The sequence below is a fragment of the Acanthisitta chloris genome, unplaced genomic scaffold, assembly GCF_000695815.1.
Source record: "Acanthisitta chloris isolate BGI_N310 unplaced genomic scaffold, ASM69581v1 scaffold2370, whole genome shotgun sequence".
Lineage (NCBI taxonomy): Eukaryota > Metazoa > Chordata > Aves > Passeriformes > Acanthisittidae > Acanthisitta > Acanthisitta chloris.
Window position 1 is genome coordinate 53104 of NW_008652068.1, and position 16427 is coordinate 69530.

The 16427-nt window shown below is 43.9% G+C and overlaps 1 protein-coding gene across 1 annotated transcript in view; it reads right to left on the reverse strand.

Annotated features, from left to right (window-relative positions):
• The window catches only part of LONRF2 (LON peptidase N-terminal domain and ring finger 2), a gene marked incomplete at its 5' end in the record, with an annotated part of 15178 nt that extends 8601 nt beyond the window's left edge, over positions 1-6577 (reverse strand). Inside the window, 5 exons of the mRNA XM_009075662.1 lie at positions 100-196; positions 2148-2373; positions 2831-2992; positions 3472-3594; positions 6459-6577. Coding sequence (XP_009073910.1) covers positions 100-196; positions 2148-2373; positions 2831-2992; positions 3472-3594; positions 6459-6577 — 727 coding nt within the window. The remainder of the gene's footprint in view (positions 1-99; positions 197-2147; positions 2374-2830; positions 2993-3471; positions 3595-6458) is intronic.
• Positions 6578-16427: the final 9850 nt, after the last annotated feature.

Here is a 16427-nt window from a genome sequence, read left to right on the forward strand (position 1 = left end):
AGACATTCTCTGGCAAGTTTCTCTTCTGATACTATGAAAACCTATTTGCAGAAGCTAGAAAGGCTTTCTGATGATGACACCAGGTCAACAGAGTCATACCTCATGCAGAGGGAACACTCAAAGTCCGACGCATCCACCAGAGCTGTTGGTATTTCATTGGAAGTGACAGTGGTGTTTTCAGGCAAAACATCTGCATCTAAGTAGTTAAGAAGACAGTTACAGTAAATATTGAAGTATTGCATTTTCAGATGCTCTTTAGGCTGTTTTTTCATAAGGAACCTGATTTATGTATTTTCTTTTCTGATGTTTTGTTCCAAACAAACATATTTCCTATCTAAGTTTAAGATTTGTTTTGGCAGGAGATCTTTGGGAGAGCAGAGGATGATGTCTATGGCCAGAGAATGCACTTTAGAGCTGAATACCCATGATTTGCTTCTCCAAAAATGATTGTGTTGTGGGTTTTTTTTAGTCTAGTTTTTAAAATACTCTGCTATTGCTTTCCCACCACCGTCACCACCCCCAGATCAGCCAGGCCAGATGTTTTAAAGTACATTAAGTCCAGAATTTAATTTGTTTACACACAGTCAAACTATTTCCTCAGTGTTTATTATAGATTTCTCAGCAGGGGTAATTTTTCTTACAAGTATGAAAAAGCTTACATTCTTCTAGACTAGGCTGCTGAGCAAAATCCCAAGTTTCAGACAGCTTAAAGTTTAAGGACTACTGGAGTTGCATTAGCTAATACTGATTTTACTAGCTCAGCAATCTGCAAACACAGAGGAAAAACACTTCACCTAAAATTCTGCCCAGACTGATTTTTTGGGGGGTAGTGTAACATTAACACATTTAGAGGGTGTGTGCATCAAACTTCACAGCAGCACTGTTTAAAGCTCAAGACCTATCAGCTCCAACCTCTGCTGACATTTACACCAGCAAATTCTGCAACTTTTGACAATTCACATCTTTGCTGCTCAGGGATGAGTTGCAATGCTGCCTCCACATCCTTTTTATTAACCACATTGACAAAAGCTCAGCTTTTTATGTTAAGGTAAAAGAGGAGAATGTTTTGTTGAAGGTTAACTCATGCTCAGCATCCGGTTTATCTCCAGCACAGACAGGATAGGTGGTGTGTGGCCTACAGAGAAAAACAGCTCTATCTTTAACCTACATCTCACATGTTAGCATTTAGTAACAGCAACAACCTAACTGTGTTAATTCTGCAAATAGTAACATGGCACTGGGATCTAGCACAGACCAGAAATTAGTGGTTATGGGTAAAACACGATCTCTGGCCTTTGCTGTGAAGATACAGACAGGTCAGATTTCACAATCTATTTACTGAGTCTACAGCTCCCAGGCAAGTACAGGGTTTTTCCCTTCACAGCAATGTGATCAGAACCTGGCCACATATTGATCCTTTGCAGAGGTGGCAGACAGACAGCACCACTTGAGGACTTTTAATATTTCAAGGCATGAGTCAAATTTGTCAAGGTGTGGGTTGGTGGTTTTTTTTTTCTTTAATGGAAAAAATGCACACTAGCACAGCAGCATTTTCAAAGTCTCTTTTAACCAATTCTTTCACCACTCAGTGAAATACTGCCTTCAGCATTTTTAGCCCCAAGTACTAAAACCACTCTGGAGGTCTTTGTTAGAAGCTTGAGAATCACACCAATTGTAAGCCCAGCTATCAAGTAACAGAAAACTGGAGGAAGCTTATTAGCCTTTAAAAGGCTTCTTTGTTTGCTTGGAAAATTTCATGTAAAGTTGCATGTGACTGTTTCTGATGCCAGTTAAAGATTAGTTTCCAGGCTTACTGCATCCTTCAATCATATAGAAAGACAATGAAGTTCAGCTATAGCTGAGACCTAGAAAATGGAATCAGCCCTAGCAACACAAAGACTAAACTGTGAGTGGATTAGACATTGCAAATGGCCCATTTGAGAGCGAAAAATACAATTTTCATTCAATGAACTGCTCTGGAATAAGGTAAACAGGATGTTACAGCAGAAATAGACACACTAGAGAACAAAATATTCCAATTTCTGTAGAGAGTGTTTCACTGACACCTATAAAAAGGGAAGAGTAAACCAGTTTACAGTTTTTCAGTATGTGAAAGAGAAATCCCCTTTCTAAGCCACAACACACACCTTTTTTAGGAATCTTACTGGGGACATCCAAGCTCTGTAAATCTCTCACATCACTGGACAGCTTTCTTTTTAAGCCAACCCCAGGTAAACTGGAGAGAATAGCTCCCAAAGACTTCTTGTTGTCTTCAAAATAGAAATCCAGAACGTGATGGGAAACAGGAGAATCAGTGCTTCTGAATACATCAGATTCTTGGGACGGGGTTTTTGTTAACCTGAACACAGTATCCTAAAAAAAATTAAGAACAGTTAAATACAGCATGAGACAATTTTGCTTTGCTTTTTTTATATTAGTTATATCAGCAACAGATCAATGTCCCTACAATGAGCCTAGTAAGGGAGAAAGGTCTGTATCAAAGGTCACTCTCCAGTTGCATGAAACAGAGTCACTTCTCTCCCTACAACTTCTGTCTCTAGAAATTATGCTCCTGACATACTAAAATCCTCAGTGGAAAAAAATCTGCTCACAAATGTAACTGACCCCCATTGTTTTCTGAAGAAAAAGTTTCTTTCTCTTCTTCTTCTCAGGAAGTACATCCCAGTAAAAGCTCTAGCAGCAATGGAGAAAACAGGTTTACCATGAAAGTAAGTGCCTAACACGAGTATGGACAAAGACAATGTCACAAAGATTAGAGAGATCATTGTGTTATTTTTAGTATTTTTATGTTGAAGGCTTTTTACTTTACCTTTGAAGACCCAGCAACAGAGTTATCTTCCACAGCTGACTGTGTGTTTATGCTACTCAGAAATGCAGGTTTCAGTCTCGTATGGGATGTTCGACTAGAGAAAGGTGCTGTTAGACTATCATGCACATTTTCAAAGGCTGGGAAAAACATCTCACACATTATCTAGGCAATTAGAGAGAGGAAAAAAAAAAAAAAGAAGGAAAAATAACAATTACAACAGAAATATTTACATTTGTCTGAACACAGACAAACTTCACAGCTCCTAGACACCAAGCAACTTGCACCAACCAGGACACCCTGCACTCCCCAATGCCCGTGGGAAACATGACTGGCAGCATCAAGTCTAAGCAATCCAGGTGTACTCAAATTTGGCTGACATCCTGCAAGTGGAATTTACAAACAGCAGGGGCCAAACCTACAGATTTGCAGTGGAATTCAGAAATACACAATCTCTCTGGTTGAGGAATCAACCAAACCCGAGAGGTGTCTCACATAGCAGATGTGAGTAAGGTTTATTAGAGAATCTACTGAGTCAAATTAGCCTTTGGCTGTTTACTGTCACCTGAAATAACATGACTTTTACTTGGCTGTAGGAATAAGAGCAGCATGATGGCCAAGTAGCCAGTAAATAAATTTTATACCTTTTGGGCTTCTTTCTTCATTGAGCTCCATTCAGGATTTAAGGCAACGCAATAAAGAAACTCCTTCAATGCTTCCTCAGTCCTTTCCAATCCAGAAAGAGCTTTTGCTTTCACATAATGGCCCTGTTCACACAAAGGAAATGCACAAATCTAGAGATCACTTCTGAAGTGGCAGCAAGACACCAGAAAACAAACTTGAAACTTCACATCATTCTGCAGGTGAAGTACACGATGCTTTTTTTTGGGTAACAAACTCTTTGATGTATGTGACTGAAGGAAATCCAGTCCCTTTAGCTGAAAAAAGATCCCCCAGGAACCCACTGCTGCATCACCTCCTGCCAAAGGCACTGCTCTTTTCCTCAGGGGACACCTCAGAACAAGGAGGGGGATTTGTCTCCCCAGGGACAAAGTCTACTACACACCCCACCGGGCTTGGATACACCAGAGAATGATTACACATACCAGATCAAACTTAACAGTAATGCAGCTGCATGGAAAAGGCAGTGGCATGGGGCAGGCTGGAGGCGGCAGCTGTTCAGGAGTTCAGGACACTCTTCTGGGTGTCTTACTAGGACAGAAATGACTTATCACCTGTTTTATTTGACTACAGGAGACCAAAACCATTATGAATTTAGGGCAACTTATCAATGCTTAACCTGAAACCTTTTAGCCCACTTTAGCTCTCCCATGTCCTGGAGTAACACATCCCTGGCCAACACGTGTGACAGCTTGGGAAACAAGTCCTACTTTACTTGTTACTAGCAGCCAGTGAGGAATTCAGCCTCACCTCTGAATTTCCCTGCGGATATCAAACTGCAGTTCAGACCTGACTATGGAAATGACTTCCTTCACAATGAAAAGAAACTAAGTGTGCATTTAAACATTTGACTCTTGCTTATTAAACAGAAGTGTGCTCTGCAAGTCCATCTTTGAGCCACAAACATCTCTAGGCTGTACTGAAAGTACAGCTTCATTTGTCTAACAGACTGGCTAGAGACCCGAACAAGAAGTCTCAGTGTACACTGAGCTCTCCAGGTGAGACACATTTGTCTTTTCCACAAGAAGAGAGGTCCTGTGAGGCCTGACCCTGACCTTCTTACCTTGATGCTTGCACAGCCTCTGTAAAACCTTTGTGGAGAAGTCCTAATCTGCCTGCCACCACTGTCAGCATTAGTCCACTGCACTGGGGACCTACACACTTGTTTGGCCTCGTCCTTCCAGGCTGTAAAGAGCAGTGTCCTTTCCTTATCCAAGCTGCAAGGGAAGACTGAGCTGTGCTGTCGACAGACAAAGTATCTAAAGATCCAACACAGAAAGTTAGGCTCCACATAAAAGTACAACTGGAAACTTCTCCCTGCCTCAGAGTCCAAGGACCTGATTTTCATAGCAACTGAAAAGAAACCAACTTATCTACTGCTCCAATGACTAAAGCATACCAAATAGTTTCACCAGTAACTTGGCAAGCTGTTACATTTCAGTTACCAATAAGCCAGAAGGTACTGGTAGGTGAATGCATCCACTCCAAGAGCTATTCCCAGAATAGTTTAATTTTATGTGGGTTTTTTTTTAAACTACACAGCACATGTTTGAGCTAATCTCTGCCACTGGATGAGATGTTGCAAGATACAAAACAAAGCAGATGCCCAGAACTGCTGGCGAACAGATTCTGGATCGGCACAGCTTCTGTGGGCAACACACACACACAAAATCCCAAGTGAAATACACCTGTAACACTACTGGTTACACCATGATGACAAATTTCAGTTTCAATTAACATTCTTCAGAGATGTGATTAATGAAACCTTTATCCGCCTACGACTCACACACATCACATTTCCATGGATTCAGGCAAACAGAGAAGACACTTAAGAAAACATCTGAACGTGCGTAATTCATCTTTTCTCCCTCTGCACAGAAATCCAGCCAACACCACCCAAGAAGGATTCCTGACTTGATGAGAAATGAGCCTAGACAGAAAGGCAAATTGGACATGGGGGAAGATTATAAACTACCTTCCAACGTGAAAGGTTTGAATGGGTGAGCAGACAAATCACCTTCAGAGAAAAGTATCTAACTTGTCAGACTCAGTGCTTCACACCTGCACCATCCCCAGCTGGAAATGCAGCACTAGCTGCAGCACCCCTTGCTGAGCCAGGCAGCTGAGGGGTTTATGCAACACATACTTAGTCTACAGAGGTAGCCAAGGTCTGCCTAAAACCCCTCCCCTAAATCCCAATGCTACCTTCTCTCCAGAGCACACAGAGGCTTTAGCTGGTCAAACCTGTGCTGCAGTTTCACAACTGATAGAGAGGTACTGACTGAAGGTGTAATCTAGGTGGGGTGAGCTGTTAGACACCCAGTCTAGCCTCGGGCAACCAGTGGTAATGATGGACACCACGTGCTTCTTCCATTTCTCTCTCCTAACATCATTTCTGATGCTTGCTTCAGACTGCAAACAAACCAGTGCTCCTTGCAGCACTTCCTTCTGAAAAAAATCCCAACCTCTCGATGAATCACCACGACACAGGCAGAAATCACAGACACAGAATGTTAGGATTAAAGAGGGGGGAAAAAAAATCCTTCAATCCAGTCTGGGGTGCTCCTCACAAAGACACACACTGGCCAGCAGGTTGTCAAAGTCACCCACTGCCTGGTCCACACTATCCCAAAGGGACCTGCAGGGTCATCCTGGGCTTCTGGAGCCTTCTGGGCCCAATTCTGCTGCCAAGCAGCAGCACTAGCTTTAACTGATCAACGGGCACCAGCACAAACAAAGCCACATCACCAAAATCCCACCAGCTGGAGAGATGCTAATGACCATCCAGACTGTCCTATGAAAACTTGGCTCTCAGTATAGACATTTCCAGCCCTGTTAATGCCATGATGTTCTTCCAACACCCTCCTCAGCAGGGGTGTGCCCAGCACAGAGGGAAGCCCCTAAACCAGGAGGTTTTCCTGTAGGTCTTTACAAGAAGCAAGCACCGTACCGCAGGCCAGTGGGGTTTGTTTCTGCAGAGGACATCCGCGTCGTGAAGAGCTTGCTGGTAGTTTTTCATCAGTGTACACAGTTCTGCCCGCTGTGCTATTAGTGAACACTTGCAAGGAGCTGGAAAACAGAAATGTTTGCAAGAAACTTCATTAAAAGAAGTACTAGGACATGTTAAATACAGTAACCTCATTTCCAGCCACAGTAAACTAAAAATCACTATTGCACAATGATTACATTTATACTCTCCTGTAATAGAAAAAATATGAAAAAGCAATTCCTTCATTCATTCCTTCTTAAAATATATTCCTCTCAGCCTGGAAGCAAACTCTGTGTTTTATCTAGCAGGACAGATCTCATATTCACATACAGGATGCCACCTGATCTTTTCCTCACCTTGCTTACAGGACACTTGAGAAAGAAAAAAGAAAAAAGCTCCAAGTGTTTCTCCCCTGAGTGTGGCTTTGCTTGAGAGAAATCACTAATGCAGGACTTCAGCTAAAACATTCCTGGAAGCCACTCATTAAACACAAATGCATGCAGTCTTCACACTTCATATCCACCTGCCTTCCTCAGGGCAGGTAAACATCTCCTGATCACACACCTTGCCTCAGTACCCACACATCCACGAATCGTTCAGTTTGCATGGATTATGAGCTTCCCAAGCATCATTACTCTGTCCTTTCCTAAGGTCTCTAGAACACATTTTAAGCTGAAAATCTTCCTCCAGCATAAAATTTCACAGAACCACAGAAAAAACCAGCTGATCCATGCTCAGCTTGTCCACCAGGACCTCCAGCTCTTTCCTGCAGATCTGCTGCTTAGCCCAGCTTGTCCTGTTGCACAGGGTTATTCTGTCCCAGCCACACCTGCCTCTACAGAAGTAGGCAAAGCTGGTCAGCCCATGCCCCAGGCTGTGGGTCTGAATGGCAGCCCAGCCCTCCAGCACATCAACCCCTTCTTCCTCCCCAGTTTGGTGTCAGGGACAAAGCTGCTGACAGCACACTCTTGCCTGCTGATGGATGTTGTTAATAAGGTGCCAAACTGCATCAACCCCCATTACCAACCCCTGAGCAATGCCACTGGTAGCCATCTGCCCAGCAGCAATCAAGCTATCTGCCCCATGCCCTGATGGTCTGGCCAGTTCTCCACCTCCCTTCCACTGCAGCCCCAGCTTGGCAAGGAGGACACTGCAGCAGGCTGCAACAGCAGCCCTGCAAAACACACTGAGTCCCAAACAACATTCTGCTTCTGCCCACTAAAACAGTTACCTCATCTTAGGACATGAGGTTTAGACATGATTTGCTCTTATGTCACTCTTGAACTTCACGTGCTGGGAAAGACCTCTGGAGTGTGAGAAACTGGCTGCTAAGTACAGGAACTCTCACCCAAACACAAGCTGTTTAAAACTGTCCGAACTGGGAATAAACAAAGGCTCCAAGGTGTGCTGAGAAACAATACTGCCCTTCTACACATTTTAAACCTCACCTCCAAGCTAGGTCTCTCAAGACTTTTCCACCAAGTGCCACCTTATGCATGTGCCCATGCAGGGCTTCTCTCTCCAGACCTCTCCTGCTCTCTCCAGCCTGCTTTGGCTTCACTATTTGCATCCTAAACACATCCTCAGTAAGAACATATTACCCACACAAAGCCTGGGCACATCACACGTGTGCATGAGCAGAGAGTAGTACATAACTGCTGCAGGTGTCACCACTCATTAGGTTCAAACGCCTACCAGGAGGGACAGCCCAAGATCACATCCCACTCCCTTGGGCTGATGCTACTGCACATGTGGCAAACCAGGCACCAGCAAAGCAGGCTTGCATGGCTGCACTGAGAACCAGAGCAAAGAAGCAATTGACTGAAAGTTAATTCGATAAAAAACAAATAAATAAAAAGGTTTAAGAGGAGCAGTTTCCCCTCAACTAGTTCACTGTACAGCCGCAGGAACATAAGTGCCAGGACAAGGGATGAGAAGGAAAGAAGCAGCAAGGAGTGCTGCCTTTTTTGGATGTAGCATGGACTAATGCCAGATATACTAATTGCAGCAAGACATACTAGGGGTGATGCTGCTCTGCTGGTCTTGGACAGTGTCAGCTAGATACTACACTTAAAGAGCTTGGCAGAAGCTACTTCACACTGTGAGGTTCTGTGCAGTCTTTACTTTGTTTTTCTTCACTATTACACAAGCAGACTGCTGCAGTGATCCAAGTTTCTGGCTGATAATTCTTAAAAAGACTGCAAGTTAAATGAAATTGAAAGAAATTAACCTTTCAACTTGAGAGAGGTCGGGTATGTCTGTCCTGCAAAGATCTTCATTGCTCTCTATAAACACCTGTACAAGGGGGTTGGAGAGAGGTCGGGTATGTCTGTCCTGCAGGGAGAGGACTAGAAGGAATGGTCATAAACTGAGACAGGGCAGAGTCAGATGAAATGTTATGAAAAATTAGGGTTAGGGTGTTGAGGCACTGGAATAGATTGCCCAGGGAGGTGGTGAAGTCACCATCCCTGGAAGTGTTGAAGAGGTGTCTGGATCTGGTGCTGAAGGATCTGGTTTAGGGATTAGGGGTTCCAGCAGAGTGGCAGGTCAAAGGTTGGGCTCAATCTTCGAGGTCTCCTCCAACCTTGACAGTTCTGTGATTGAGAAGGAAGTTTTATGTTGCTTTTAGCAGGTGCTCACATATGAAATTACTTAATTTAGCTACATTTAAACAGTCTGTGCCTTCTGTTTGCAGCCAATAAGAATGCATCCTCTGTATTTTCATCAATCAGTAAGAATGCATCCTCTGTATTTTCATCACCATAATCTGCTGTAGGGTACCTGTGCAGGCTATGCTGAGGGGGTAGAAGTACCTCAGCGCTGCTGTAGGGTACCCGTGCAGGGTATGCTGAGGGGGTAGAAGTACCTCAGCAGGCAGGCAGGGTGCTGGGTGGGGTATTTTTTGGCACCAGAGGGAAAGGAAGAAGTGTGAGATTAAGGGCCAAGGCAAGCCAGTTTCCTGCTTCTGCTCACTACTGCACGTTTTGACCTCCCTGATGCTTCTCAGCGCTTTTCAGCCCATGATTCAGCATGGTTCATATATTCAGCAGAGCCAGAAAGTGAACAGCTTCATCAGCTCTTTTTTTGGGATCTTTTCTCCACTGCAAAAGCACAATGGTATAGCAAAGGCTGCAGGCCCTCCTGAAGCAAGGTCCAAAGGGTCTCACACTATGAAGGGATAATAACAACCTACTGAAAAAATAAACCCAACCTGAGGCAAACCAGAAAAAGCTTCATGTGTTGAGGACCTGTACCTCTTGTTCACTGAGCCTCAATAAAGCATAAAGTGTCGCTCAAATTAATGAGTAACTGGCAAGAAATGGTTAACTGAAAGGATAAAAAACTCCAACAAACCAAAGAGCTTTCCTAAGCAGAGTAGTATTTATGAGGCTCCAGTGCAACAGGTCTTCTGTAAGGAGCTGAAACAGCAAGACAAGACACCATAGCTGGAACAGTGCCCAGGCACCTCCATTCAAGCTCACCCCACTTGCAGGGCAGCTCAAAATCTTGCCAGCTCTGCACTCAACTCATTCATCCCTCATTCCCAGCCTCCTGCTGCCACTGGGACTGTCCCAGGAGGGTCCACAACTGGTCAGGCCAAAGCTAGATGGACAGAAACCTTGTATTCTGTGCCAGTGAAACTGTGGCATCAGCTGCCTGACTCCAGCTTAGGGTCCATGTGGAAAGGGGATGAAGTGAATATTCAGCTACAGCCTAAATAACTACAAGGTTTCTATAAGCACCATGATATCAAGTTGCTCCATGCCACAGCAAGCACCGTGGTGAACAATGTGAGTCACAGAAGGTGGCTGGAGAGGGCTTGAGGATATACAGAGTTCATGAATGTTGCTTGGTGCCAGTTTAAAAGTATGCCAATATTCAAGGTCAGGCTGGGCAAGGCCTTGAGCAACCTGGTCTAGTGGGAGGTGTCCCTGCCCAGGGCAGGAGTTGGGACTGGATGATCTTTAAGGTCCATTCCAACCCATAACATTCTATGATTCTATGCTAACTCTCATGTTTATTCGGTTAAGAAAAACCCAAAACCAAAAAACCCACCCCAAACCAAAATGTTGCACAATAGCCAAAAGTTTGTTTTAAAATAATGCACCCATTCTTTCTTCTGGGGGTTAAGGGGGGGGTCAGGGAGGAGAAAGATTTCTTTTATGAAATGACTTATTATTTTAGGCCAAATTGAAAAAGAAAAGCATCGAAAAAATTACTGTTTCCACAATACCAGCAGATGGCATTTGCTGAATCCAACTCCTTCTGGGAGTCTGCAGCTGCACAGCAAAATTTATGCCCTTGTCAGCATCAGGGATGCACTGCTGAGGCTCCCAGGATCTGCAGCTCTGCACAGCTGGGACACAAACTTCCTCCGAGCTGCAGGTCCTGAGAGCCTTCCCACGCACCTCCCTCTCTCCCAGCCACAATCCTACTCGCCAAACAAACCCTGGCCCAAGCAGGTCCCAGAGCTGAGAGGGCTGGATCAGCCTTTGCCTCCTGGACCCTCCTTTGGGCTGGCAAAGATCACCTACCCTGAGTGTGGTTATCAGCTTGGATTTCTCCAAAATTACTAGCTTTCCACTCACACCACCTTTGTGCTCATCTGCAGATGTTTGTTCCATTGTGCTTTTATTTGTGCAGAGGCTAACACCCAAAATTACTTTTCCAGATATGCCCAAGCATTTAAGTTTTTTTAAAGCAAAACTGCTGCTGAGTTTGAGAGGCTGACAGGAGAACAGGGCTTCCCAAAATCTCCTTGTGCCAGGAAGGCAATTAGAGCAATTAAGAGAATTTGCCCAACTGACTGTAGATGATGATAGAAGTTTTACTGTAATAAAACTACTACCACAGAGATTTCTTCCAGGAACTCAGCAGAGAAAGAACAAGCTTAAAGTTGCTAGAACTCCCTAATCCTCCTTATCTGACGTTTCTTCCTAGAAAATCGCATCTTATTCAAAGCTATTTCAATCCTAAGCATATTTCCTGAAGGTATGAGCAGAACTGAAATGGTATCAGCACAAACACCTTTTAGTCTTGCTTGTAAGGCTCAGCCTGCACAGTACTCCTGCCCCAGAGAGAGGAAGAAATCTGATTTGTTTTGTCACATTATGCATTCAGTTCTGAACAATTCAGGATTGAAAGCCTTTTTGCAAGCCTGACAAATAAGGTGAAACATGTATTCTCATTTCAGTGAGAAATTAGCAAGGTTTAGTTAATTAACTGAATAGCAAACGGTTTTTCTCCTCCAAACTTCATGCAAGCATGACAAGTCCACACACAGAAAATGGATGCACAGGGTTGTTTGGTAGAGGAGTGGGGGTGGTGCAGAGAAAGGTTCAAGTTTGATAAAGTCATTAGCAGAAGCAATAAAGACAGGACATTCAAATAAAACTTCATTTCACAGCAAGGCTGAAAATCAGGGTCAGCTTCCCAAACTTGATTAAGGGGGACAGTGAACATGACCACACACTTGCAATCAGCAAGCCCAAGTTTTCTCACTTTGCTGAATATTGTGGCTTTTCCTCCTTGCATTTACATCCCTGGCAATCTTCAGGAGGAGAAGTAACCGAGGACCCCAGAGGAAACATGCAAGAGGTCTCAGTGCACAAAGGGTGCAAGGAAAGACACCTCTTCCTCTGTAAATCCAAATCTTTGCAACCAAGCACCCTGTGATTCTGAAGCAGGCACTTGCAAGCAGTACTCTGCAGGCAAACCTAACACTCATTTCCACCAGGTGATCCACACTGGCAGACAGCAGTGTACGAGTTTAGGAGCTCTTGAAATAGGCTGTGGTGAGGCCAAGGAGCACAGGGCACCACCAGGCAGCAGCTGGTTTGTGCATGCCAAGGCCTCCTTCCTCATCCACACCTGCAGTGCCCACAGCCAGTGTAATAAAACAGACCCTACAGAGGAGGTGATATAGAATCAGAGAATCATCAGGGTTGGAGGAGGTCTCCAAGATCGAGTCCAACCATTAACCTGACACTCCGCTGTCAACCTTAAACCCTAACCATATTCTCAAGAATCAGATCCAGATGCCTCTTCAATACTTCCAGGGATGGTGACTCCACCACCTCCCTGGGCAATCTGTTCCAGTGCCTGAACACCCTCACAGGGAAAACATTTTTGCTAACATCTAATCTGACTCTCCCCTGTCTCAGCTCAAGGCCATTCCCTGTACTCCTCTCCCTGCAGCCGTGGCAGGACAGACATCCCCCACCTCTCTCCAACCCTGTCAGGGATAAACTCAAATATTTTAATTTCATTTATCTTCATGCAGATATGAAGTATTTTTCTTCACATCCTTCTTCCTTCAGAAGTGTCCACTACAAATTTCAAAAAGCCACCCCAAGCCAAAGTTTTCTCTGCTGTCACTTCCGTGGGAAGCTGATTCAGATATGGCTCATCTGCACTAAGCAGCCACAGAGCTGGTCCACGCCTGACTTGGATTTCACATCCATACCCAACTTAAACACAGAGTGTACCAAATGGAAAAGCAGGGGAAGCCCTTTTAAACTGAAGTGGACAAATTGCAGTCACCACTTCACTAGCAGGATGGACATGGCAATGCTCTCCTCTTGCCTTGCAACGTGAAGATACAGGACATACACCCATCACTTGCTGCTTTGCCCTGCAGCACACCTACCTAGGTGCTCTCTGGTTTGGGGCATGGGAGACATCAAGGAACTCTTTTGTGTTATCACAGTGACTCAAAGAAAAGACACTGGCAGTAGGTGAGCTGTATTATTTTTAGGAAGATTTAATTTTAAGATTGAACTAACTTTTCTCCTGGCCTCTGTATTTTGCTGTTCAGAAGCCCAAGCTTAAGAACACAGATCTTTCTGTATGCTGAACAAGCTGCTTTAGGTTCCCAGCAGTTTTATTTCAGGCTCAGTAAGTCCTCAGCTAGGAAACTCCATACGTTATTTAAAGCTGGACTGTCATCACCACAAAGCACAGCTGATCACTACTCCATCATTACTCAGGAGAAATACCATAAGGGAAGCTATATGCTACCCAGAAGAGCTGTTGCAAAGACAATGCAGCTAACTTTGTGCCCTTACTTTTCTGTTGTACCTCTAGCCTCATGAGGCAGCAGCATGTCAGACCAATTACATTAACCTGCAGTTTAGTTTGCATTTCCACAACTGCAAAGCCAATAACAACTTCTTTTCAAACCCATTAAGGTATGAATTGCAGCAGCAAAAGTCTTGAATTCGAGAATGTCCCAGCATAGAACTAACTGCTCCCTCCCATCCAAATCCTAATCTTTCAGCACTCTGCGAGATGTATGCTACTCTCTTCAGATAAGATAGCATGAATCAACACCCCCTCCCTGTATTTTCAGTTTCCACTCTACCCTTTGGACATTTGGGCACTGCTTCACGTGATGTATCCCAAGTCCATCTGTAGCCACTTGGCAGTGGTATAATAAAAACAGTAAGTACACAAATGTGACTCATTTTCAGTGCTGACTGATTCACTCAGCATTTAGTTCAAGGCTGGGTAAGGTTTCCAACCAAAGCCTCGGTCAGAATGGAAGTATCCTCTCAGACAGCAGAGACTGCCCCAAATCAAGACACCTGTGGACTGAAGTATGATAAAACAAACCAGATTCAAGACACCTCAAGAGGTCAACCCCTGCCTGACCTGCAAAGCACCCGAGGAAAAGTCCCAACCCACCAAAGAAACTAGGAGCTGTGCTAGGTGCACGTGAACCTGTGATCGCAAGGAGACACCAAAAGCACATTGTGCTTTGCAGCCAGACAGGACCAGCCAAGTAGGTCTCCCATGATCACAGTTAGCAAGATCAATTTACAGCCAGATATTCTATCATAAAATGACGTTACCAGTGACAACCTAGTTACCCTCTTTGTCACCAACAGTACCTAAGCTACATTTCTACTAGTTACTCTTCAGCTCTCTATAACCTTCTTTTTCCAGTTAAAGCTTGGTCCAGAATTTCTGATTCTCTGCAAGTTGCAAAAAAAGCCTTTCCTGTTTCTCACTTACTACCTCACTGCTTCTGTCCTCAAATAGAGTTGATCTCTTTATACATTTGCAAGAAAAGAAAAAGAGTGCTGCAATACCCTACTCATTTTAAGATTAGGAAGTGCAAGTCCATTCGATATCTTCTTTCAAAAGCAAAAGACCTCTTACACTTCATCAATGAAAAAAAAGACTATGCTGTTCGAAGGAACTTCAAAAATTCTTCGCTTTCTGATACGTAGGTAGAGTTCATTCTCTAGGATTGCTGAAGTAGTCCAATTATTTATAGAAAATTACATCTGGGTTACATACATGAAGGCAGAGGGGAAAATAGTTATGCACCTCTTTTAAGATAGGGTAGTTAAATGGGGAAAAAAACCATACCCAAAGACTGTCTACTGTACAGCATGACACCTCTTCCCCCTTTATCCATGCTGGATAAGCCTCCTGACCACCTTGGCTCTGGTCTTGCAGCCCCACAATGCCTCTGCTTACAGCAGACCCTCTGCAAGCAAGCAAAATTTCCAGAGAACTACAGGATCTGAGCTCTCAACCACAAGCTCTGTACAAACCAAGAGTAACATGAGTTTCTGCTCCAAAGGACTTGACATGTTGCCAGTGGTGTCATATATGAAGTATTTACTACTATTTTTCAAGCAGTACTTCAGTGAAAGAGGAAGGGGGGGGGCTGAGGGACAGCACTCTGCAAAATATTTTAAGTTTAAAAATAGCACTCAGATTACTGCAACAGTCTCTAGGTAACCTTGACTCCTACTTTTACACATTTTTCTACCCATGTAAAACAGAACAAAGATGTTTTGGAGACATGCTTTAAGCGGACTCCAAGACATGATTTTTCAGAGGGATGGGAAAGTTCCTTTTTTTAGCACAAATCCTCTAAGCAGCAAGCACCTACTATTTTTTCTAGCAGGTAATTTTAGAAACACTACCTCTCATTCTTCACTTCAAGTCACACTTTCCTTTAGGAGCTACAAAATTAAAAATTCTTCTGATAAATTATTAAAGCCACTGAACCATTTGCTGTTGCAGGAATCATGATAGCTGTCTACCATTGGCTTTGTTTTTGCTAAATGGCTGGTACAATATCAAAGACTGACTTCTTTACTACTGCAAACTGGAAAGTGTACCCAAGACCTCTAAGGAAGACTTGGCCCACATCTTTTTTACCACATCAGAAAAAGATGTGGTAAATTAGAATCACAGAATCATCAAGGTTGGAGAAGACCTCTAAGATCACAGAGTCCAACCATTAGCCTGACACTCTGCTGTAAATTACTGACCTTATCTTTTAATAGCCACCTTCTAGAAAGAGGGTAGAAAAGGAGACCTCTAAAGTGCACTGAATGCACACACTTCATGCACAGGTGTATGAAGATGCTCTCCAGCAGTTTTCTTTGTAACTCTGGTGGAAGTGCACCACTGATACATGTGAGACCATAGACTAACAGCACAAATAATAAAATGCATACTATGGCACCAGTCACCTCCATAAAAATTTACTCTCAGCTCTCTCAAGACAGTTCAGCAGCTTCCCTTTACAGACAGGTACTCATGGCCTCAACTCATGACTAACCCAGAAACCTGTCACCTGGCAAGGCTGCAGTAGGATGGCACCAGGAGGCTGTTCAACCAGCCCACCAAGAAATTCTGATCATCCTTTCCCCCCCTATCTGAAACAACTTGGAAGCAGGCTTGGAAGGAAAACGCACCAGCAAGTAATTTTGGGGGCATGGCAAAACATTTGCCCACACCTATCTTAACCATGGCTCTAAGCACTAAGTGCATTCTAAGAGTGCTTGGCTGGAAGTTTACCTATGCCCTGCTCTCCAGGAAGCAGTGCAACCCAACAACCTGACATTTACCTAGCAGGAAAATCTGCAGCAGTTGCTCTTGAATTAACTTGCACTGAAGGTCTGT